The 26,936-nt window shown below is 46.4% G+C and overlaps 1 protein-coding gene across 1 annotated transcript in view; it reads right to left on the reverse strand.

Annotated features, from left to right (window-relative positions):
- The window catches only part of neb (nebulin), a gene marked incomplete at its 5' end in the record, with an annotated part of 147,740 nt that overhangs the window by 45,149 nt on the left and 75,655 nt on the right, over positions 1-26,936 (reverse strand). The window contains 8 exons of the mRNA XM_084311456.1: positions 5,375-5,455; positions 7,606-7,710; positions 8,090-8,191; positions 8,883-8,993; positions 9,329-9,439; positions 11,116-11,220; positions 11,851-11,955; positions 12,070-12,174. Of these exons, the coding sequence (XP_084167582.1) occupies positions 5,375-5,455; positions 7,606-7,710; positions 8,090-8,191; positions 8,883-8,993; positions 9,329-9,439; positions 11,116-11,220; positions 11,851-11,955; positions 12,070-12,174 (825 nt within the window). The remainder of the gene's footprint in view (positions 1-5,374; positions 5,456-7,605; positions 7,711-8,089; positions 8,192-8,882; positions 8,994-9,328; positions 9,440-11,115; positions 11,221-11,850; positions 11,956-12,069; positions 12,175-26,936) is intronic.

Below are 26,936 nucleotides of genomic sequence, written 5' to 3' on the forward strand. Positions count from 1 at the left end.
AACCTGTGAAGCTATGCTTAGTGACATGTGATTGAGGAATGAATCTTTTTCTCAGCCTGTGATGACAATGAACAGCATGTTCACATATTAACAGGAGTACCTGTTCAACATGGTCGTATAAAGGGTAAGGTAGGAGGGGTGACCCCCCCGGTTTCCCTGGGGCTTCCCCCCCTCCTCTCAGACATGTTTGTTTACAATATATTGTGTCACTGTGTTTGTGGGGATACGATGTAACCTTCAGCTTAAGCTGCTGGGGTTGTGCTTCCGCTTGAGAAACTATTCTTTTCCTAAAGAAAAGGTTGTTTGGTCACTTATCATGTGTGCTTAGCAAGGCCTGTGGCCAATACGTAATCAAGGACTTATGAAAAACGGCATTCCTCTGTAGTAAGAGTGTACTTTTGCCATTTTTTGTTGTGATGAAGGGTTGTGTGTGTCGTTGTGATCTACAACTGGGTTAGGTTTGGCCCACAGAAGCACATGTGTAAGTCTGGACCGGGGCTCTTAACACTTTGGTCGCCAGGCTTATATTCTTAATAAACCATCCCACGCCAGCTCTATTTCGTCTATGGAGAAGTTCCCCTTCTTTGCAGGGCTATAACTTTTTAAATTGTATTGCTAAATTGACATTACTATGGCCCATTCAACATCAAGTATCTATTGTTCAGGGTGTAGCAACGTTATACTTTTTCATTCACATATTCATACTAAAATACGGTCTAAAGTATAAGTATGTTTTTATCGTTTTCTGCAGCTTTCTCCAGAACGTGATTTATAGCCCTAAATGCATTATATTGATGATTGTATACAGTTTGATAGCAATCGGCGCGAGATAAAAAAATTCAAATGGACGTGCTTCTAGAAGTTACTACTTATCATCTTATGTTGACCGGATGGGGGGGGGGGTCGTTTATAATTCCGTGGCCAACGTTAGATGATTCATCTAGTGTGGGTGATATGATCATCAGAGCAGTTTATATCGAACACGTTAAAAAATAACGCTGAAACTAACCGTAGCTTCCTCGGGCCGTTGGGTGATGAGAGTGGAGCAGAAATATTCCTATTATGGAATGTAGAAATATGCGATCCATCTCCAGGTTGTATAATAGTATATACGTCCAAATCATGTTGTTTATCGAGTTATTGGTAACGGATCACTATCCATTGTGTCGCGCTCGAGTCCTGGGACTATTATCGAGTGATCGGACCGAATTGGAATGAGCACCAGCTTCCATTTCCTGTTTCCGGTTTGAGCGATCCGCCGATCGGCCACCAGATGGCGCTCTTGAACCGTTGGAGAGTTGAGAGGGGATCAACAGTAGATCTCAAGTCTCCGGGGGAGAAATATGATTGCGATCACAGATTTTTGAAATATTGATATCAAAGACGTGGTACGGCGTCTTTGGCAGAATGAGCATGGCGGGGAATGACGTAGTAAGGCGTTTTTGGCGACCATAGTGTTAAAGGGGCCCTCTCTGTTCTGTGTTTTTTCCTTAGTAAAACTCAGATAGCAGGTTAGCACATGAGCTATGTGAAGCTGTTAGATGCTTCATGTAGCATGCTATGACTGGGTCAGGGTCATGCTCTACTTTGTCATTACATCGTATCAGGGGTGAGGGGTCGTAAAGGGGTGAACTGGTAATCCTTTCCTCCCCTTTTCTGATTGGTCAGGGGTTAAAACCCCCTGTCCTTCAGGGTTCCTGTCACGTTGCTGTTCGGCACGTTACAGGGTGGGGGGGGGGAGTTTCCTGGTCCCACTCCCTGAAAAATTGGGCGTGTGCACCGCGGAAATTCCCCCGCCATAGAGTACGTCACTGAGCGCGTCTCTATTGGTAAGACTTCCGTGAGTTGTTCAGGTTCCATGTTATGGATCTGTTTCAGGGAGTTGTCAGAGCTCCTCCTCACGAAGCCCCTCCTCAGGGAGAAGTGCCTTCTGTGAGTTCGGACTCTCCTTCCCAGTGAGGGAGCCTCCTCAGAGTTTCAGAGCCTCCTCCTCAGATTGTCAAGGTGAGTAGAACTTCAAAAAGGAGTTCTGCTCTATTGTGTGTGTATTCGATTCAATTCGATTATTGAGTGTGTATTGGTTCAGTGCCTCCTCCTCGGAGAGCCCTAACTCAAGTGTTACATAGCTCAATGTTGCAATATTTCTTTTCAATCTATACAGCTCGCGTGGGAAGTCTCTCTGGGGATTCCCGTCTCCTCCCTGTGGCGAGGGTGGCGGGATGTAAAAATGAAAAGAAATTTACCCTCAGCCGCGTCACGTGGGATTCATGTCAGTCTGTGTTTCTTTCTTTTTTAATAAAAAGAGGAAAGAACATGAAGCACGACGGCTCCTTGTCGTTCTCCCAGGCGACTTGGAGGAACAATGTCTGGTGTCTTGTTAGACTATCCATTAATGTGTTTGGGTCTCGACGTGTACATAGTGCTGGCTCGGGGTGTTTCTGATAAAAATCACGCATGAGGCTGGTACGCCTTGGTTGCTCGTTATTAAAACAGCGTTTTTATAGGGCAACTGGGATGGAGGTTTTCTCTTCCGAGCGCCTGTTACTAGGTCTCGACGAATTCTCGTTCATATCTGGGGGATGTTAACGGAATAGATCAAAACATAGGTAGAGGGGTCTCACGCCCTTGGGGTGGGCCACTGAGCGCGGTACGAATGGGACCGTCTGGGTGGCGCCCTCTTTTCATGTTTTAGATTGACACGCGTACCTACCCCCTCTCTTGGAGTGGGGATGTCGGCGTGATTAGGGCACAGGACTGGTCTGGTCACGCTGGTCCAGGTCAGTTAACCCGTTGTCCGCCGGGGACGCAGATCTGCTGTTCTGGTACCCTGAGGGACTTGTGCTTTTTTCGGGGGGAAAAATGCCGGGTCGGCCCGGGTGTCACAGGGTTGGGCGTTATGGAGACCATGTTTGGATTGGGTACATGTTGTACCCTGTGCTGTCATGGGGGCTGGTTCTCCTTTTCCTTTCGCCCCTCTCTTCTCCCGCTTACGCATAGCGAAGAGGGGGCTGTTGGGGTGGTCTTATGGACCTCCTCTGGCATCCCTGTGTGCTTCCCGGGCCGCCGGGCCCTGTCCGAAGTTGTGTTTCGTCGACCCGTAGGCCTGGAATAACCCCTTTTTGAAAACTGAAACACTTGTACTGCGGTATAGCCAGTGTATACCCGCAGGTGTGTTTTGGAGTTTTTTCTTGAGGGGTTATAGCAGGGGTCAGGAACCTTTTTGACTGGGAGAGCCATAAAAGCCAAATATTTCTAAATATATTTCATTGAGAGCCATATAGTATTTTTAACGTATAATAAATTAAATATGTCTTACTTTTAATGCGACTTCTGGTGCTGCATGGTTTTGCTGATGGCCTTGTAATCTGGTTCATACGTGCTGAGGTTGAGCTTCATGCAGGCGTTGAGGCTTCCATCAGTTAAACGTGAGCGTAGGTTGGTCTTAATGTTCCTCATATGCGAGAATGACTGCCCATATGCATATGTAGAGCCAAACATGGTCAATACGGCAATACTCACGCTGCATTGTGTGGTATGTCACAGGAAGCTCGTTCCAAGTTTTAAGAATCAGCTGGTCTTCAGGTTGAAGATTTTTAATTTCTGTCCACTTGTGTTCCCTCGCCAGCTCTGCTCGCTATATCTTCAGCTACAGATACTATTAGCTGTATCTTCAAAACTAATTTCTGTTTACTTTAAAATGACACAGTATTATTAAGAAATATCACAAGTATTAAAAAAAAAAAAAAAAAAAACGTTTTTTTTTTTTTTCTCAAAAATGTCTGGGAGCCATATGCTGTCACCAGAAGAGCCATATATGGCTCGCGAGCCATAGGTTCCCGACCCCTGGGTTATAGGAACAACCACCGCATGTGGTACCAAGAGGGTGGTTGATTCCCTGGTGTGTTGGAGCAGAGTCAACTCCCGGGTTACCCGGTTGAGTGTGCCCCTGCACGTTCATGACGTCTGCCAATCGTGGCAGCCTTCTCTGCCTCGGCCCCTCTGGGTCTGGGTTTTTTGGTGGAGGCTTTTGTCATGATGCGCAACAATGCCAGCATACGCCCCTTCCGCCGGGGGTGCTGTTTTCAGTTGACCCCTTTTTGGCACCTGTCTTGTCCACAGTGCTCCAGGCTCGGGTCAAATGCCTGCTGCCTGGATTGAGAGACCGACCCCTTCTGGTGGTCGTCTCCCCGGTGCGCTGCCTGCTCCCGCTGTAGTGTAGCCTCTTGAGTGCTTCGAGTTACAGCCATGCTGACTGCCTGAGTGTGCCAGGGTCAGTGTGCCAGGCGGCATGCTAGTGGGGGGAAGGGCCTGCTCTTGGAGGGGCCCTGTCCGAATACGCTGGCGATGTGGGGGGCGGTGTCACTAGTGACCGCCTGGTGAGGTCTTGATGCTGTGGCGTCGTTGACCTCTCCGGGCCCCCTTTTTCCGGGAGATCCAGTCCCTTCAGTGGGTCTGGGTCTTCCTTCGCGCTCCGCTGCTACGGCCTTGCCACGGGGTTGAGTTTGCTCTTGACCCCGTGATTTTGGGGGCAGTAACGAGGTTTGTTCCTTCCGTTCGTTCCCTGGTGGCATGCGGGTTGTGCGTGTGCGTAGTCGTGGGGTCAAGCCACGGTCTGCTCACCCTGTGCGTTGAGTTGCTCGAGTTTCTCTTCGCACGGTCAGATCCGTCTCCCTCCCGTCCTCCAATAGGGAGGGTATCCTCCATTAGGGAGGGTCGGGGGGCTCGGTCCTCTCCGGTCTGATGGTTGTGGGGGGCCTCAGCGGGGTACATTTGTCGAGCTTTTAGCTCCCGCTCAGCTCCTGTTATGCAATATGACGCTGAGCGGAAGCTAGCATGATACAGAACGTAAGGTTATGAATATAACCAAGTTCTGTGAATGCTAGTGACGCTCAGCGTCTAGACACCACTGCGGCCCTTGATCTTTCATTGTGGTGAAATTTTTTGGGAAGGAGATGAGTGTGTGGCCCCACCCCTGCTTATATAGGTAGCAGATGGGGGTGTGGTCAGACGGATGTTGGTATGTAAAGGTACATTTTGAAATTTATTCAGTGTATATATACGCTGAAGCGAGATATATGCAATATGACGCTGAGCGTCACTAGCATTCACAGAACTTGGTTATATTCATAACCTTACGTTAAAAAGGGTTGAGTATCTCATCTCATACATTTCTTTGGTTAAGATGGGTTGTACTGTGTATATTAAAACATAATAAAATAACTTTTCATCCCTTGTTATATACAGTAGGAAGACCAAGTGTTGACCAAATCTGTATATTTTAGTCAATTATCATAGACATAGAGATGGAGGTAGAGACAGACAGGAAGTAGCAGCCCATCTGTCCCAGTGGGTTTCTGGGCATTGGCCTCCTTACATTACTAGTCAGGGCGCTCGCTTTCTTATTTTGTCGCATCTGCAGGGTGTCATACGAGGCAGCTCCATGGATAGCGGGCACCTACAAAGCGCAGTGAGATGGAAGGATGAGAACATATAACAGAGCAGTATGGATGGGAGGTTAGCGATGGACTAAGTGGGTGGGGTGGTTAGGGATGGAAAGAAATGTGTACAGTATGATAATGGGTGTAGTACATTAAAGGGATATTTCACTTTAGTAGAACTTGTCAAAATTCAGCAGAGGTAAATGACTCCAACATCCCTGGGATGTTACATGTAAGCTAGCGACCACTGCTGTACATGTATTAAATCAATCTGCGCAGCCCACGTATACGTGTTTGCTCGACAACCGTTGAACGCCAATCATATATACGTGATTTAGTCCGTTTTCCGATTTTAATATTCTATTCAGTGTCACGGACCTATATGTTAGCGTTAAAAGGCATACTGGGACCGCGAGGGTGCAGTACCGGCCAGATCCTGCTAGGTGGCAGTATCGAGAGTGCAGTAAACCCTGTTCCAGACTGTGTGTTACATCTAAACCCCTCTGAGCGCAGAATTTAGATGGAGCCAAGTAAATCGCTTCATCCAACCACTTCGAAACGCATCTAGCACACTCGATCCATAAGTTTTGCCAAATTATGTCCGGGACCAGATGGACATCAATACTGGAAATTGCGATCAGGCAATTGGAATATTATTTTTGGAATAACCCCGATCAAAGGTAAGGACTATCTGACGTCAATTCCACCTTGATCCTACAATGTTTTCATATCGATCCAGCTGATCAGCGTGTGTGGTGTTCAAAATGAATGGCGTTACTGGCGAACAAAGCATTAAACCCCCCCCCCCCCCCCTCCTTTCATGCATTCATGATGAAACATAATACCTATTATATACATTTGATTTGGAAATAGTAGCGTGTCCAGGGATGAAATAAGGGATAATGGTAAGGGTAATGGCTGCCAGTGAATGAGCTAATTAGCTAATGTTGCCATTTTCTAATTATCAGTAAAGGAACTATTTGTCATTTGAGATATAGTTTATCACAGAATGTTCAGGATCTTTCTTCCAGCAAGGCAGTCCGTAACCAGGGGTAACCACTCCCCAAACATTTCATGCCAGGCAAAAATACATAGCACACTCAAACTTACAACAAATCTATTGGGTCTGCTTTTATTTTTCAAAGGTAATAAATCTGTAAAGACACATCAAATGCCAAAACAAACACATTTTGTTTTATTGTGCACAGCAGTAGTTTGTTTAATAATGAATTAATAATAGATTCATTACAAATTATATAGCGCTTTTCTAGAGACACTCAAAGCGCTCCCCACAATGTAGGGTGGAAATAGCGTCCTTCACCACCACTGGTAGCACCCAACCTTGGGCTACGCAGGCTCAGTGACTGCCATACACTGGCACCAGGCACACATCACACTACACAATGGCGGAACGGCTCAGGAGACAGGGATTGATATCAGCCAATTAAGGGGAAGGGATGATTAGGTGGCCTTGATGTCAGAGACCTGATTGGGAATTTGGCCACGAACGTCGGGGAACCCCCTACTCTTGCATCCTGGGTTCTTTAACGACCGAGATTCAGTCAGGATCTCGGTTTAGCGTCTCATCCGAAGGACGGGTGTTTATACTTCAGAAGTACAATATTTAGACTAGGTCCCCAAAATGAATGGAAGTGAATGAGGAGCTTGACACCCTGGGTGGAATGGTGATGTTGAACAGCAGTGGTCGCTAGCATACTTTTATAGAGGTAAGACTGTTGAAACTTGGATAGTTCAACTAAAATGAAATATCCCTTTAGCATGGAAAACTACAGTTCACAGGCTAACAATGATAAAGTAAAACATGGACTCACAATGACAAAGTAAGTCAGTAATGCAGGATGGCAGGGGAAGCATTATGGAAGAGCTGCTAGATCTGCAATTAGTGCTATGGGCTTGTTGTGGAGCAGCTACTACAGCAATATTAGGGCACGAACATGAGCTCTAGAAATCTAATCTGAGAAGGAAAAATCTCACTCTTTGCTTGTCATCTCAGCTGTGAAATAGATATGGGTAAAATTCTCTACAAATACAAGATAAATGTTCATTGGGAATGGTACAAATACAGTGCAACATGAGGAAAGCAGCAGAATAGACGTTGGGAATAAGGTATGGTCATACAACAGATGGAGGACATGGTTGAAGGTACCTGGCTGTTCAGCTTTGACACCCTGGTGGCCAGATCAATGTCTGGCCGGAAGGCCAGAGAGCCTCCACGCTGAGCTTCCTCGCGGGCCTTATCACGGTAGCCAACCTGACAGAGACAACACAAATCAAACAGTAGCGGGCCGCAGAGTTTCAGCACATATTCCATTGAAGTCTGTCATTGTAAATTAGGGCGACTAAACGCTGACAACTCTGACTAAAGGCCACTCTTAGATGAAGTGAAGAAAGAAAGAAAATTGGACCATTCCATTACCACTTTTACTAAAGGTTGGGAAACCAAACTTGAAGCTCCAGAGAGAGAGAGAGAGAGAGAGAGAGAGAGAGAGAGAGAGAGAGAGAGAGAGAGAGAGAGAGAGAGAGAGAGAGAGAGAGAGAGAGAGAGAGAGAGAGAGAGAGAGAGAGAGAGAGAGAGAGAGAGAGAGAGAGAGAGAGAGAGAGAGAGAGAGAGAGAGAGAGAATATAGTTACATCGCTGATGAGCTTGGCAGCCTGAGTGGCCTTCCTGATGTCTGGGCGGTCGGCTACAGAGGTGTAGTGCAGGCCGGCCTTGGCTTCCTTCTTGTAGGCGAACTAGAGGAAGGAGGAAAGACAGAATAGAGAGCAACGAAAGACAAATTCAATGCGAAGGAAATCATCAGATATACACAAAATGACGCAGAACATGAGAATTCAATGGAACTTTTATGTAATTATATGCAGTATTCCAGAAGACACCATTTCCTGTATGCTGGATAAGCTTGAAAACAACAAAAACAATTGAGTACCTCAGATAAAGAAGACGCATACATCCCAATACCAAATAGGATGGGTGCTGGATAAAAAAGAATACCTGGCAAAGTTGAACAGAGAACTCTGCACACCAAATAGTTCCTGTTTGAAGGACCTTTCCTCAGACAGTCTGAAGAAGAGCCTTGTGCTCGAAACGTCACAGCAGAAAATACAAGTCCTACGGGAGCTATTTGGTGTTCAGATCTCTCTTCACTTTTACCTCAGAGGAAGAACCATATAACTCTTATGTTTTCAAACGTTTATCTATGTGGTAACTTACAAGTGTTGTGTAAAGGTTGAGTATTTTCTTGTGATATATCACATACACACTTTGTATTGACTTTACAACTGCAAATACATGGGCAATCCAAAACATTTCAGTGCAGGGGTTACATTTTAGCCAGAACTATGGGAATGATTTAAGCTGCTGTGCTTCTTGACCGCCTGATCCATAGTATGTTGAACCTCAGGTTGGAATATTGAAATTACTTACGCTGCTCTGCTTCTTGGCTACATCCATGGCGTGCTGAACATCAGGTGGAACAATCATCTGGTTGTACTTGGACTTGCCCTTCTCCTTCTCAAACTTCGCTTTATACAGTTTCTGTGGTGGGGAAAGGTGGTCAAGATTGAAGACTGAACACAAGAATGTCAAGAGAATATGAGGTTTGTTCATTTGTTGTGTTCCAGACATGCCAGAAAGCCGGAAATGCAATGGAGTCAGGATTACAGGTAGGAAGCTCTCAACTCTTGTTTTCTTTAGATAAAATCTTTAGAATACACTTTTGAGCTGTGTGGTAATTCAATTCACATAGTTTCTCCACATATATTATTTGTGCTCAGAAACCACCCACTCAAACATCTGCCTCTTACGTCACTCTTAACTCTTAACACATCATTCAAAGTAATGTAAAGTAGATGACAGTAAAGTGATGGTACCTGACTGACGAGCTTGTTGACCTCCTTGCTGTGGACAGTGTCACGGGTCTGGGGCAGAGTGGTAAAAGAGCCAGACTGCATGTTCTTCTTACTGGCCTCCTTGTATTTGCTCTGAGGAGGAAGACCAACAACATTTATCAAAAATACAGTCATCACAACAATTCAACAAGTTGGAAATATCTTCCTCAATAGAGCTCTCACGCGTGTTGTACCTTTTCTGCCCAAATAAGGGAAACGGGAAAATGAATGGGTTATTAAACTAGCTTTGTCTGCGGTTCACGCAGGCTCTTTATCTTGAACGCTTAACATTTTTAAGCAGCAGTTTAAAAAACTGAAAACTCGCTAGCCAAATCTAGCTTAGCATTGCTAGCTACCTTTCATCTTCACCATAGGTGGAGAAAAAGAAGTTACCAGGGCTTTATGTTTTGTACTTTGTTTCTCCAAAATGACAACAACATTTGATAGGTCTAGAAGATCACTAATATAGTGGCCATGTTCTAAAAGAGAAAAGGAGAGAGAGATACAGACAGAGAGATCTACTCAGATGGTAAGTAGCATTACTGATCTCTGTTAAAGATGCTTTTCAATTTCATGTTGTTTTAATCTAAACACTCTGTGTGTAGAGCCTACGTATAGAAGAACTAGTTTGGAAATGTCCCTCAATCCACAACTATTAGTATAGGATTCATCAATGTTTTAAAAAATTACCCATGTCAATTATGAGTTCTGCCAGAGTTCTTAATTATCCACAAATAACATTGAACTGTGTGACCAAAAATCGGATTCAGACCCTGGTGAGCCCTATTTTCAGGAATGATTCACAGAACTGGTAAATGTAGCCTCATATGAATACATGTCATTTAACTCAATGGACAGTCTTGGATCAGATGTGCTATGTGGAGAAATGGGGAGAATATCTAAGATACACAGATAATGTGAAAATATCATGTACTTGTTCCTTGATAACAAAGCCTTGTCATAGAAAATATTGTGTGATGTGTCCAAATACAAATAAGATCATATAGTATGATTATGGTGCAAACTGAAAGATATGACTGGTTTTCGTTATGATTATAACAGGATAAGTACGTATACATAAATACTTATATTAATGGCTTTTCCTAAACTGGTTAGTTGTTAAAGTAGAACCACAGTGTGTCTTCCCCTGACTTGGGGCTGATGGGGGCAGGGAAGGAGACCATCTCAGCTAAGACGTATCAATACGACAAGGTTAGAGCCCTGTTATTTAGATCAGGGGTGAGCGACGGCGAGATAGTGGGGTGGGTCGCGTAGCAACGCACATTGGAAGACAGAGAGAGATAGTTAGACAGAGCTCCAAGGGCATAGCCAAATTATTTGAGAGATAACAACCACAAGGCCGCATCTCAGACAGAGAGGAGAGAGAATGAGCCAGATAGATAGATATTTTCTAGATTTTCTTAGACTTTTAAAGACTTTGTTTTTCCTCCTTCATTTCATTCTGTATTAGACCTCAGAATGTTAGTTTTATTGTAAATAAACATCCTTTTTTATATAAACAGTCTGACTTCGGCGTACAATTGTTCAAAATGCACCGGGGAAGAGATAGGGGTGTCTCAGCCAGTAAGCCGTGGGAGGACGGAATTCCACCATGAACGATTGCCTTAATGAAACCAACAACACAACGCAGAGGACAGAGATGGCACGGACAGAGGCTGATAATGATCGAGGACAAGGCTGAAACACCGTAATCTTACACAACTCATACGCGAATTTATGTATTTTTATTATTAATGCATGGCTCTTACCTCGGAAGCGAGAGTGCGCACAGACTTGGCGTGGAGGATCTGGGGAGTGTCGCTAACAGGCACATAGTGGCCCTTTCCCTTCTCATACTTCAATCTGTACTTCACCTGGAGGACAGAATAGTACGGATTAGTACAGAATGCTTAGCAGAAAGTTCAGTAGTATATACTGTAGTCCCATAGCAGGTGATCTTCAGCTGAGAAGGTCACTGGGAGGTGTCATTAATTTAAAGCTACTACAAGGAGAATTTTCAACAATAATATATATCATATCATATAGGCTACCATTGTCAGATTAGTTGTGATGCCTTGATATAATTACAGTAAACAAATGGACCATTGCAAAAAGGATCAGTAGCCTGATTCCCATGATAAGACCACGTTTCCCATAAACTCTGTTGCTTGCTGTTGCAAAGGAGATTTTGTTGTTCCCACTCCTGGCACTTGGGATTTGTTTTCAAGAAGTTACAAGAGGGTAAACAAGCCGTTCTAATCATTCTAACCAAAATAGAGGTTCACAAGGGACTTGTTTCATTCTCATCTGTCTCATCATTCTGCAGTAATACTACCAACGTATGGACATTGAATTTACAATGATATATTGATTTTGAAATCTAACTAGTAGTGCTTTTAACCTAATTTCATTACACAGTTATCCATAGGAGAGCCTGAGGTAATGATTACTAAACTAGGCTGTGAGTTTAGAGGTGGTTTTAATGGGAAGGGAGAGGAACTTACATCACTGGCCATCTTAGAATTCTTCATAGCCAAGAGGGTTAACTTGTCATCCACTACAGGGATCACACAGCCCTTCATCGACTCCTTGTCATACTTGTACTCAATCTGAAGAGACAAAGCAATAGGACGCATTTTAGACCAACAGAGACAACTATTCCATTATGAAAATAATCATTAAAAAACCTGCCATTGAAATATACAGGCAGGTGATCAACTCACATCGCTCTGCTGGATGGTGTTCCTGGTGGCATGGACAAAGTCAGGTCTGTCCAGGGGCCAGATATACTTGGTCTTGTTGGCTTCGTACTTCCTCCTATAGTCAAGCTGGAAATGGGAGGAATCGAGATGGTTGTGGACAGTTAGATGCTGTGTAGACATAGCAATGGTGAGTTCCTTTTCAGAGTTGTTTGAGGGCTGTCTTCCACTAAAGAAGGTATTAGCCGACTAAAAGTCATAGACGTTAATAGAATAGTTTGTTTAATCAACAATTAGTGGTGGAAAGTAGCCGAAGCTCAATAACTTACTCAGTCAAAAGAGACCTGGTTAATACAGTTTATTAACTTAAAAGACTATCAATACAAAAATAGTCAGAGTTGGCTGGATGACTCTCGGCGAGGTGACTAGCTAGGACACCCGGAATGAGAGAACCCCCACTGAATGAGGAACATCTTTACAAAATGGGAGAGGGTGGGGGTCAGATAGCTTTCTTTCATCTCAGAAACATAGCGAAAGTACAACCATTCATAAGTCAAAATGATGCAGAGAAGCTAATTCATGGTCTAGCCGACTAGACTACTGCAATGCACTATTCACTGGTCTCCCCAAGAAAACTACTGAAAGACTCCAGCTCATTCAAAACTCTGCAGCTAGACTACTAACCAAAACCAAAAGGAGGGAGGGAACACATTAGTCCTGTTTTAGCTACTCTACACTGGCTTCCTGTAACTTTTAGAATTGATTTTAAGGTGCTTCTCCTCACATACAAAGCTCTAAATGAACAAGGACCCAGCTACATTGCTGACTCTTTAATAAACTACACACCCGCCAGAACACTGCGATCATCAGATGCAGGTCTATTAGAGGTCACCAGAAAGAGTCATAAGAAGATCGGTGATGCAGCCTTTGTAAACTATGCCCCAAAACTGTGGAACACATTACCCAACAATATTAGGGAAGCCAATACGTTAGACATTTTGAAAAGGCAGCTTAAAACCTCTTAAAATCTCTTTACCAAAGCATTGGACTGACTTTACACTATTATACTGCACTATTTCTCTGTGATTGACATTGCACTATTTTATATTGCATTATTTCTCTATGTTTTATTCCCCATGTTCTTATTCTCTTTTATTTTATATATCCGAGGCTGGACATCCATACTAGTCAATTACTGTTTTCCCACAGATAGGTGGGAAGTTTTGGGACCGTGAGCAGGAAATGTGAAAGGCTTTACAGACCAGTGTTGGTGTCTTTATTATTTATTATAATTTTTATTCCCTCTGTTTTATTCTCTTATTACTTCATTTTATTATTCATAATTTTACTGTCTATTCTATTCTACTATTTTATTGCACTGCACCCAGGACCCTGGGCCCTCATGCATCAACGTGGACGTAGAACTTGACCTACTTCCACACGTAAGCACGGAATGTAGAACTAGCGTACGCACAGGGAAGTCGGCATTCATCACACGTGCGTACGCAGGCTCTATGCCCTGCCGTGTTGATGAATACCACTTTGTTCTACCGTCAATGCTCGTGCATGATTATCCATATATGGTCATGAAAATGAGGAAACACCCCCCATGGGATGTGAAATAATGGACCGACCCGAGCGGGACTCCGAGAAACTCCACGGAGAATTCACTGCTGTCGAACCAAGAAGACACTATCGCGTATTATGATTTATGGGATAAATAAAAGGCGGACTTGTAAACGGTGATGTCAGATATCAACGGCTCCCTAAGACCATTGCTGCAATTCTGCCTGGACAGCTCAAAATACTAATAAAGACCGTTCGTTGACCACTGTTTGGCGTTGGTTGTGTGTCATTATAACCGTGCTGTAATATGAATGCCTTTATTAGTTGTGTTCGATTGGCTATATGATTTTTAGAGGCATCTATTTTGTTGTCGGCTAATAAAGACCGCGCTGGAATTTTCCCGTGTTGTTTGATTAATACCCACGGATTAAAGTTCTCCTCAATTCTATTCCAAATCGCGATGGATCTCCCGTCAATTTTCTACCTGCTGCATATGATTTCTAGAGGCATACTACAATCTATTTTGATGTCAGTATTGGGTAGCCATATAAACAATATAATACGAGAGCATATACAAGAACAATGAATCTCACTGCATGTATGATGTATCCTGCCTTTCAATACATGAACTTGAATTCCATCATGTTTGTGTGCGGGACTCAAGGCTGCTGTCACAATGGGTGGTACCAGTACAGTAATAATAACAGTCCACACAATATCACGATCCATGCCACATAGCCTATGTTCCATTAGGACATGATCTGTGACGACAAATGTTCTAGAATGTTTGATTAAGATATTGTTGGGGAAAATGTGTATGAGGTGGACTAGTTTAATATAGGTCAACTAGCAGTGCTGAAAGACGGTCTGGCTGACGTTCTTAAAACAATTTGGAACAGATGGACATTTCAGTACGGCATGTTGTGTGCTGGTAATCTCGTACATTGTATGCTTTCATATCTTGTTATTTTCTCTCTTTCACACAGGCACAGCACACACACACAGACACACGGACACACACGTACACAGACACACACAGTCGCACAGACATACACACCGACACACACACACACACACACATTCCCTGTGACACAATACACACATACAATACACATACGTCTGTACGCAGACGCACGCACACACAGACACACACACACATACACACACACACACACACACACACACACACACATCTCACTCTCTACATCATATCGTGTGTGGACATCATATCTTGTTTATCTCTCTTCATGTTCTCTCTCCGATGTTAAATCTACGTATCATCTTAATGTACGTCATGTCAGATCTGACATGATATGATACGTCATCATATCTGTCATGGGGGGGCAGGACTGAGAGGGGATTTAGGGACAGGCAAAGGGATCCAGGACAGAGTTTTTTTGTTCAAGCTGTGGTGATCCTCTTTGACCCATAGCTCTTGCTGTTAAAGAACTTCTTTTCTTAAATAAATTACCTATTTGTTACAATTGGAAATATCGTCTCCTGCTGTGTTAAACAACCTTTCCACAACATTTGGTGACCCTTGACCTGTAGACCGCCCTGCCGGGCCCCCTCACACGGCCAGCTCCGGACCTCTCCCGTAGAAGTTCTGCCGGTTGTCGACAAAAAGGTAAGCGTTGGGCTTGTTATTATAAATATCCGTCAGAGTTTCTGCGGGAGGGAAAAGTTGAGCTGACTGTGTTGACGAGGTCTGGATGGACGGCTAAAACGAACACTGGTGAGGTGTTTTACACTGGGGCGATTCCTCTTTTAACAGTGGCGGCCACTAATCAATTTTAATTGCATGTTTTCGACCTCTGGTCAAATTTTTCTCCATCTCCCTTTTTCCTGAGTTCTTTACGACACTCTCCACACACTTTCAAAACAAAAACTGCTGAAGATAGCTCATTCTGGGCGGAAAGCCAGCTCCCAGGTCTGGGCGTTCTGCCAAGAGAGATAGCTCTCTCTCTCTCTCTCTCTCTCTCTCTCTCTCTCTCTCTCTCTCTCTCTCTCTCTCTCTCTCTCTCTCTCAATTCAATTCAATTCAATTCAAATAGGCTTTATTGGCAGGCCAAATCAAGTCCAATATACAAACAATAACATATATATATTATTAAGTCAATGTCTTTCTTAATTTTATATCATTCACAGTGGTCAGGTATTCTGTTCCAATATTCTATATAGTTTTCTTTTTGTTTTGAGGTTATTTGGTTGGGCCAGATTTTTTGGTATCTGTCCTGAGGCATTTGTGGGCAGAGATTTCTGACTAGCTGGCAGAGGGGACTCTTATCTGGGTTCATCTCTTGGCTCTGAAGGGCTTTGTAGTGGTAGGAGTGGGGGTCACTTGATTGGAGGTGTGTGTAAAATTTTATGGCTCGCTTTTGAATTTGAGTGATTAGGGGGTATTGGCCGAGTTCTGCCCTGCATGCATTATTGGCAGTGTGTCTGTGGACCTTAAGTAGGTTTTTGCACAATTCTGCATGCAGTACTTCTAATGGGTGTTTTTCCCATTTTGGGAAATCTTGGTTAGTTAATGGACCCCACACTTCACTGCCATATAATATTATTGGATTTATTACGGAATTTAGCTTGTGAGGTTGTTGCTACAGAGAGGCTAGCTGTCCTAACACACACACACACACACACACAAAGTCACACATACAATACACACACACACACGCACACACACACACAGTCACACATATAAACACACAAACACACATACACACACACACATCTCACTAAATCTTTCTCTCTCTCTCTCTCTCTCTCTCTCTCTCTCTCTCTCTCTCTCTCTCTCTCTCTCTCTCTCTCTCTCTCTCTCTCTCTCTCTCTCTCTCTCCTGACACACACACACATACACACACACACACACACACACATACACACACACACATCTCACTAAATCTTTATCTCTCTCTCTCTCTATCTCTCTCTCTCTCTCTCTCTCTCTCTCTCTCTCTCTCTCCTGGGTTTGCTCTCTTGGGCTGACCCCTGGTGGTAGAAAACACACACACACACAACCACACACACACACATACACAGTCACACACACACACACACAGACACACACACACACACACACACACACATAGACACACACACAAACACACACACATTCCTGTGTCCCGGTAGACAGCGGGTTGTGTCACACACACACACATACACAGTCACACACACACACACACAATCACACATACAATACACACACACACACACACACACACACAAACACACACACACACCGACACACACACAGACACACACACACACATAGACACACACACACACACACACATTCCTGTGTCCTGGTAGACAGCGGGTTGTGACGCACACACACACAGTCACACACACACGGTCACACACACACACACACACAATCACACACAAACACACACACACACCGACACACACACCGACACACACACACACACATTCCTGTGTCCTGGTAAACAGCGGGTTGTGACGCACACACACACAGTCACACACACACGGTCACACACACACACACACACACACAATCACACACAAACACACACACACAATCACACATACAATACACACACACACACACACACACACACACACACACACACACACACACACACAAACACACACACACACCGACACACACACAGACACACACACATACAATACACACACACACACACACACACACACACACACACACACACACAAACACACACACACACCGACACACACACACACAGTCACACACATACACACACACCGAGTTGTAGTAGCGTTGTAGTAGTAGATCTAGGTTAACTGTTGTTCCTGGAGTGGTAGTTGTAGAGAGATCTAGGTTAACTGTTGTTCCTGGAGTGGTAGTTGTAGAGAGATCTAGGTTAACTGTTGTTCCTGGAGTGGTAGTTGTAGAGTAGGAGTTGTAGAGTAGGAGATCTAGGTTAACTGTTGTTCCTGGAGTGGTAGTTGTAGAGAGTAGATCTAGGTTAACTGTTGTTCCTGGAGTGGTAGTTGTAGAGGAGTGGTAGTTGTAGAGTAGTAGTAGCTGAAGTACAACCACACACACACACACACAACACAATAAACACATATACACACTAAACAACGATGCATACAGCAGAGGACATACTGTTAGACCGGAACCCGCTCATACAGAACCTCATACTCAAGGTAGGTGTCCGTTGGCAGAGGCGTACAAAGGCCGGGGACACAAAATGGCCTTCCGGAGGTACTTTTGATCTCGACGTATGCGAAGAGATGAATGTAATGATTCGTAACCACAAGCCAGGCGACAACAGCAAAAAGAGGTTGAGAAAGAGGACAGAAGAGTTGGGGGTAATGAAGCTCTACGCCCAGAAGGGGAGAGCATACAGGCAGGAAGCTTTAGCGCTAAACCAGAGAGAGGCGGATATAGGGAAACCAACATCCCCACCTTATGTCACGCAATTGCCGGTGGGCACTGTGACAATAAGAGGAGAATATGAGGAGACGGAATTAGGGACCCCTGCTAGGTCAGAATACGTCACTAGGTCAGAAACCCCCGCTAGATCAGAGACCTCCCTTAGGCGAGATATCCCTCCCAAACTGACCCCGCAGGACCTCTATCCGAAAGACCTGGCGGCATATGGCGAGACAGTACGTCGGAAGTTGTATGATGCAGAGGAAAAGGAGGTAGAGAACCTGGGCAGGCAGAGGGAGGGAGTCGGGAGGAAGTTAGAGGAAGAGGCCCGTCAAAATGTGGCACAGCAGACATCAGGGAAACACGGGGCGTGTGGCCACACTAAACTGTTGAATGAGGAGGAAGATGAGAATGACACAAAACCAGGACAGGAGAAAGGAAACATTACAGGAACCCTGACTTTCGCCCCTACATTCGTGGGAAGTGTGACGAGCACAGGCCAGTTTCCCCTGCTAATAAAGGGGAACGATATCTTTCACATGCCATGGTCACCTCTAGACATCGATGGTTTAATAGTAAGACTACCGGACCTTTCAGAAGGAGCCTCCAGGTGGATCATGCAGTTTGAGGAAAATACGTCATCTTTTCTGCTAGCAGTAGGTGACGTCAAATCCCTGTTGACGCGTTTGCTAGGAGTTGGTGCCTGCCGGGACATCATGGGTGATTCATCGATGCGAGTGGCATGCGACACGCAGGCCCATGATGGAGACATATTCAACGCGCATAGAGCGGCGTTGTGGTACAAACTCAGGAATCAATATCCATCACGTATTAATCCGGCAAAACTGGCAGGCAACCCCATAATGGAGACGGAAGGGCCTGGCGCCTATGTGAACAAAGTACTGAAGGAGTGGAGAGGTGAGCTAGGACACAACCCAGAGATTGACCCGTTGCAGAGAACGATGTTTAGAGAAAGTGTGATGAGAGGGCTTCCAGAGGTGGTTAAGAATAGACTGGAAGACGTGGTGGGGTTAATGGACATGACTTATCCTTTGTTCTGTGCACATGTAACACATAGTGTGGAGAAGCAAAGGGCTCAGGAGCAGAAACTCAGGGATCAGGATAGAAATGACTCAAGGAAGTTAACTCAGCAACAACTGCAGCCCCAAAGGAGGTTGCAGGCAGTAATGGTGTCATCTGCTACCTCTCCACCCATGCAGGACCAGGGACCCCCGCCTGCACCTCAGGTAGTGAGAAGCTATGGCTATAGTTCACAGAACCAGGCGTTCAGGCGGCAGGCAGGGAATGGGCAATCAGGCCCACGGTTTACACAGGGACCGGGGAACGAACAACAGTTTCCCCGTTTCCACTGTTGGAACTGCGGCATGCAGGGACACAGGGAAATGAGATGTAGGCAACCATACCGTCCCGGCTCGGAGTATGGAAGACCCGTGCGCCAGGGGGAGTCACAAGGGCCCCACGACCAGGGGGAGACAGGAGGGCCCCGAAACCAGGGGGGTAATCACTAGGGGTGCCCAGAGAATGCGACGGGGGGAAATCAAATGATTGTGGTTTCCAAGGGAGCTGAGCAAGAACCTATTCTGCAGGTCCTAGTGGAGGGCAAATTAACAGAGATGATGGCAGACACTGGAGCAGGTTTTTCCTGCATAAAGCAAAAATACGCCGCTCACTTACCCCAGTCTGGACAGTATGTTCGGACGGTCGGATTCTCGGGAAAAACACAATTAATACCCACATCAGATCCAATCTCTATGACGTATAACAACAAGACCATAACAATACCTGTATTAATTTCGGACAGCACCCCGCGCAATCTCTTGGGACGAGATGCAATGTGTAAACTAGGCTGTAAAATCCTATGTACGCCTGAGGGGATTCAAATTGAACAAGACGTGTACCAAATGATGCTACAAGGGACGGGGGAGAAAGAGGCCACTGTGTTCTGGCTGGGCAACATAGATGCAGAGCTGCAAAGGGTCTGTGCCCCCTGGGAGCCATTTCTGAAAACCCAACTGCCTCAGTCTAGACAAACAAACATGGAGGCACATTGCACACTACAATATTTGACGAATAGTGACCTAGTTAGGAACAAGGCATGGTTGCAGGGACAGCCCGAGCAGGTGCAGATTGACTCATCTACGATAATTGTAGGGAGACAGGGCGCGGCGTTGAGGGTTAACACGGGTAAGTATCTACGGGAACAACATAGACTAAGAGACGCCGCCCCACACATCACTCTGAGAATAAATCCTGGTTACGAATCCGAACATCTAGGTTCAATGATACAGGAATCCGAGACTCAAAGGTGGGTCTCCACGGAATCTCCGCTAATTTGGAACAGCGCAGATGGGAGTTTCATAAAAATAATGATTTCCTTTTCAGTTTTGGCAAAACCGCAAGTAATCAGATTACCAGGAGACCCTTGCGTTATTCCAGAGGCGGATGCTTTGCTGGAACAGGACATGTTGGCGCGCACCCCGGAACGGTTGTGGTCAAAACACGACACAGATGTGGGTCTAATATTGTCGGCACAGCCAGTGAAGGTCAGGTTAAAGAAGGGTTGTAGACCACCCTTTATCAGACAGTATACAATGAAGCCAGAGTCGGAGGAAGCTATATCACATCAGATTGAGGGACTGTTAAAGGGGGGAGTGCTCGTCCCTTTCAAATCCAGATGTAATACACCTATCCACCCAGTGCTAAAGGCGGACAGGGCTAGGTACAGACTGGTACACGATTTGAGGGCGGTGAACGACGTGGTGTCTGGACCAGAGGCGGAAGTCGCTAATCCACACACCCTCCTGACAAACATCCCGAGTAGCTCGCAGTACTATACGGTCATTGATCTCACGCAGGCATTCTTCAGTGTTCCATTGGAAAAAGAGTCTCAGTATCTGTTTGCTTTTACCCACAGGGGGAAACAATACTCTTACACCCGGTTGCCACAAGGGTTCGCGCACTCGCCGCATTACTTCTCGAAGGCGCTCAAGGAAGACTTGCAAGGAGTGTGCGACACACTACTCAGCACGGTTTTACTGTATGCAGATGACATTCTAATCTGCTCGGATACACGTCAGCAGTGCCATGAGGACTCCATCAAAGTTTTGAGTGGATTAGCCGTGGGAGGCCACAAGGCATCCCGTTCAAAACTGCAGTACTGCCAGCCAAAAGTTGAGTACTTGTCTCGCGTCATTCAAAAGGGCATAAAAAGCATCTCACCCACGCAGCTCGAAGCTGTATCCAAGGCACCTAGGCCATTGACGGTCCGACAGATGATGACGTTTTTAGGGATGACTGGGTACAGCTCTGAGTGGGTGGAGGACTATACGATAGCGACAGCGCCGTTGAGGATGATGATAAAAGAGGCGGGTACAGACAAGCTTCGCGCTCCCTTGACATGGACCGAGGAGGGGGAGGACGCGTTCATAAACATTAAGCGTCTGTTGTTACAGGCCCCTGCCCTGGCGCTGCCGGATTATGAGAAGTGTTTCCACCTATTCGTCTCACATAGAGCGCAGCATGCGACAGCTGTCCTGACTCAAACACAGGGGGGGAGTGGGAAAAAACAACCGATAGCATATTACTCTAGAGCTCTTTCGCCGGTAGAGCAGGGTCTGCCACCTTGTTATCAGGCCCTGGCCGCAGCACATTTGATGTATGAGAAGGCAACGGCCGTGACAATGGGATATGACATTTGCATTTGGACACATCACAAATTGGCAAACTTGATTGAAAGAGGCAAATTTGTTCTGACCAGCCAACGGCAACAGGCTTACATGAGGCTCCTGCAGTACTCGGACGTTACGATAAAAACATGCCACGGCAGTAACCCGGCGGATCTGGTACCACTCCCGAGCGAGGGTCAACCGCATGAGTGTGAGGTGGAGGTACAGGCTTTCGTGAAACTCCGTCCTGATTTGGGAGTCGACCCGCTCGCGATAGCAGAACTCTCACTTTTTGTGGATGGGTCCTGCTATCGGGAGGGGGAAAATTTAAGGTCAGGATACGCCGTCGTACAGTGCAAACCTAACGGAGAAACACTAACAAGAAAGGCCGGACAATGCATGCAACCATGTTCGGCCCAGCTTGCAGAACTAATAGCACTAACAGAAGCATGCATAATAGCTAAAGATCGCACGGTTAACATCTTTACAGACTCTGCGTATGCGCATGGCGTATGCCACCTATTTGCGGCCATTTGGAAGGCAAGAGGCTTTAAGAAATCGGACGGCTCACCGATCCTTCACCACAAGCAGGTTGTGGCGCTTATTCAGGCTGTAAAGTTGCCCAAAAGCATTGCTATCGTAAAGTGCCAGGCACACAGAAAAGACCTGTCCTTTGTGACGACGGGAAACAACGCGGCGGACGAGGCCGCGAAGGCGGCGGCTGCGGTGCCGTCCACGGCTGTTCTGATGTTTGCGGCCGAACTGACGACTGAGGTAACTGAGGATAATTTGAGTGATCTTCAGGACTCAGCCACGCAGGCCGAGAAACAGTCGTGGACGGAGAGGGGGGCTGTAAGGGGGGCAGATGGTCTGTGGAGGAGTCATAACGGTTTGATAGTCGCCTCCATCGATCTTCTGTCCTTAGTGATACCTGAGGCTCATGGTGTTGATCACTGTGGAAGAGCAGAGACCCTGAAACGAATCACGAAAATGGGATTTTGGTCCCCAAAGCTTCAGGCACAAATTGACGTTACACTAGCCAGGTGTTTAACATGCTTACAGGGCAATGTGCGCAAAGGAGTACCGACAGTGGCGGCTTACACACCCCTCCCTGAGGGACCATTCAGACATCTGATTATTGACTATACAGACATGATAACGCCAGTGCAGGGCAAACGATACCTCCTGGTAGTAGAGGACTGCTTTAGTCGCTGGATTGAGGCCATTCCATCTAAACACAAGAACGCGGACACAGTGATCAAGTTCCTGTGTCGCTAGGTCATTCCGAGATTTGGAATTCCCACGATATTACAAAGCGATAATGGCCGCGAGTTCATCGACAAGGTGGTTAAAGGGCTGATGCAGAAATTAGGTATAAGACAGCGCCTTTCCTGTGTCTATAGTCCCGGGTCGCAGGGGAAGGTGGAAAGGGCCAATCTGGTCATTAAAAACAAACTGTTGAAAATCTGTATGCAAACTAAGCTTAACTGGATTGATGCTTTGCCACTTGCTCTGATGGCTATTAGAAGCAGCGTAAACCGCCAAACACAGCTAACACCGCATGAAATGCTTACAGGCCGCAGCATGCCAGCACCGCCATTTAGACACCTGGCTAGGGGCCCGGCATTAGATATTTTTGAGCAAGATCTGAAAAAATATCTTCAGCAAGTGACTAAAATACATGAAGCTGTGTTTCGACAGGAGCAGAGAAAGGAGAGAAAGGGGGTAAAGGAGGCGGAGAAGGAAGCCACCAAACCGAGACTGATCCCTGGGGACTTGGTCTTCGTAAAGGTCCACAAGAGAAAGTGGTCATCACCCCGGAGAGAGGGCCCGTACGAGGTGATCCGATCGACTGGAACGGCAGTCCAAGTCAAAGGATCAGCGACCTGGTTCCACTTCAATCACTGCATAAAGGCCAGCGGCGATCTCTTGGGGGATACAATCGATCGCAGTTATGCAGAACCCGACATGGAGGGTCCGAGACGGCAACTGGAAGGTGCAGTGCCTGCTGATGCTCCCGCAGATGTTGGCAGCAGTGTGCGGACGGTCGGCCGGGCACAACGACGTCATTAAGAACCGTCACGGTCGACCCGTCCTTGAGGATGACGGGTTTGAGTGGGTAGGAGTCCCACGGGGTCCCGCTCAGGCTCAAGTACCAGCAGGCTTTCATGACCAGGCTCAGAATCAGGCGCCCCCTCTTCCCTCCATCGAGGAAGGGGGGGAGAAGATAAGACTACAACCAAACGGGGTGTTTCCCGTAGGACCGCAAGGGCATGTTTTTGATTTTGACCATTCCCCCGTTACAGGCGGGGATACTTACCATTATACTAACGAGGATCGGGTTGTGGGGGTAGATAGGAGAGTTGAGCCTGTCCCGAACCAATCACAGGGGACAGGGGTGAGGGGAAAAAGGGAGGTCAAGGACACTGAGTCGGAAGAGGTGGGGGGACAGGATATGTTCCAGAGGACAGCCGGAACGTTGAGGGACTCAGTGGGCTCACTCTGGGCCAGGTTGAGGGGTTTGCTTCCTTCCGGGGAACAGGATGGGGGCGACTATGACTATGACGAGGAAGACCCGGAGGCTGACCCGATGTATAGGGCGGCTTTAGGGAATGAGTGGTTTAAGTGGGTCCAGTACACGAGCGCGCAGAATCAGATAGAGGATTGTTATGTCTGCTCCAAGGCACGTCCGGATAGGCTGCTGGTGAAGGGCACGAAGTTCAGTTGGGCTCAGTGTGACAGGGACGCAGAGGCATGGGAGGGGCCCCATAATAGTCGCCCTTGGTGCGAGGCAGAGTGTTTGGGGTTTCTCGGCTCTAGTCGTTTTAAGGCGGCAAGAAACGTCACGGATTTCAAGGATGTCACTATGCGGGAACGTTGTAGGAAATTGGATGTACGTGTGCAGGGGGTAGCGACGGGGTTGCCAATACCCAGAGGTGTCAAACTATGGCTGACCAAGGATTTCGAGTGCTTGCAAAAGGAGGGGACCCGGGATGTAGGGGAGGTGGCAGAGGGGCGGTGCACTACTATTTGGAGCATCACGACTAACTGTACGAAAGAAGGAAAGTGTGGACACGGGGTCGTGTTAAAGGGAGTGGATACCAACCCACGGCCTGTAGCTTGCCCTTTTCATGTCCAGGATATGGCACTGGCGGACCAATACTGGCTCTGCGGCGGTAGGAGGTTGAGGAATACACTTCCTTTAGATTGGTCAGGTAGATGTGCCCGGGTTCAGGCGATCATGCCAATGGTGGTCCTACCATTATCAGTGACGGAAGGACCTTCTGAGTCTCCTATCTCTCGAACGAAGCGTAGCTACAAGGCAGACCCAAGGGTGTATCTGGACAGCATAGGACAGCCAAGGGGCATTCCAGCCGAGTTCATGGCTAAGAATGAGATTGCGGCAGGGTTTGAGTCTATTCTGCCATGGATATCGGTCAATAAGAACACCGGGTGGATCAACTATTTGTTTTACAATCAGCAGCGGTATCTCAATTACACCGAGGAGGCGTTGGATGCAATGGGGGACCAGATGCACGCGACCAGTACGGTGGCGTGGCAGAATAGACAGGCTCTGAACTGGTTAATGGCGGAGAAGGGTGGAGTCTGTTCCATGTTTGGACAGTACTGCTGCACATTCATTCCGACGAATGTGGGGCCAGGGGGAAAGTTCTCCGAGGCCATGGCTAAGCTGAAGGATTTGAGGGAGGAGTTGAGGGGGAATTCTGGCCGGAATGAAGAATGGTGGGGGAGTGGGGTGTTGGAAAGATTGGGACAGTGGGGAAGCATAGTGATGCAGACGGGGATATCCATCGGGGTGGCAGGGTTGATATTGGTTCTCCTTTTCTGTTGTGGTATGCCTCTCTTGGGTAGGCTGGTAACTTCACACGTAACGAGCCAAATGCTGATGGTGGGACAGAAAGAGATTGAGCCACAAATCGGGCCATATCCTCAGCTTTATGCTGCCTTAGAGGGAGACGAGGGGATAGAGGATTAGGGGTATGGTGAGGTAGGGACATTTTCTTTTTGTTGGTTCTTTCCTTTAAGAGTGACGGGGGATGGTCTGAGTGCAGTTTTGTTGGTTTATTCCTTTAACTAGGAATTTTAGTCTGATTTTCTAATGATCCTTCGGCATAGAGATTGCAACCATTGAAAATCATTGCATTGTTTTTTATTTTTTTATTATTTTTTGTTTATTTTACTTGTGGTCCTGGTCAAACCGGAATGGGAAGGGGCATCGGCAGAGTGTCGGTTCTGAGCCTGAGGAAGCATTGAGAAGAAGTGGTCGGGGGATCGGTTCTGGGGACTGGAGGGACAAAGGGGGGGGCTAACGCAGTGGGCAAGATGGGCAGCTCCCGTCGAAGATGGGGGGACACGTGGTGAGGTCGGTACCAGCGCCTCCCGTCCAGGCATGGGGACATGCTTCTACGAGGACTGGAGGTGTGGCGTGGTGGTTGCTGTATTGGCAAAATGTGACTTTTGGCAATACGGTGAGGAGACTATGGCGTGGACATGGAAGGGGGGCTGAGCGATGGACACTGGGACTCAATGTTATGGAAGAGACAATGTCATTTTTTTGGGAGGGATGTTCTATGTTTAGTTCTGACGGTCAACTTCTCCTTTCCCTGATGAGAGTCGCGGTTTCCGGCCGGAACTGTGGCTCATTTGGTAAGCGGTGGAGGTTGGGGGGATTTGTCTGTCAGGTTAGGATTATAAATTGGGGTATTTTTTTTTTTTGATGTTTTATTATTACTCTTGTTTTGAGCGGTTTTGTGTTTATTGTGAGAACGGTAGTCAGCCTTTGTTGGTCCGTTAGGGGTCCAGTGAATGAAGTAAGGTTTCTTGTTTAGATCAGCCATTTAAACTTTTATTATATAAATATGGTTTCTCGTTTAGTTAGACGTTCACATTTTCTTGGTTATATGATTTGGGTGGGACTAGGGATAGCCCCAAATGGGGGAATGTTGGGGAAAATGTGTATGAGGTGGACTAGTTTAATATAGGTCAACTAGCAGTGCTGAAAGACGGTCTGGCTGACGTTCTTAAAACAATTTGGAACAGATGGACATTTCAGTACGGCATGTTGTGTGCTGGCAATCTCGTACATTGTATGCTTTCATATCTTGTTATTTTCTCTCTTTCACACAGGCACAGCACACACACACAGACACACGGACACACACGTACACAGACACACACAGTCGCACAGACATACACACCGACACACACACACACACACACATTCCCTGTGACAC

The sequence above is a fragment of the Notolepis coatsorum genome (genome assembly GCF_963971535.1).
Source record: "Notolepis coatsorum genome assembly, chromosome: 3".
Classification (NCBI taxonomy): domain Eukaryota; kingdom Metazoa; phylum Chordata; class Actinopteri; order Aulopiformes; family Paralepididae; genus Notolepis; species Notolepis coatsorum.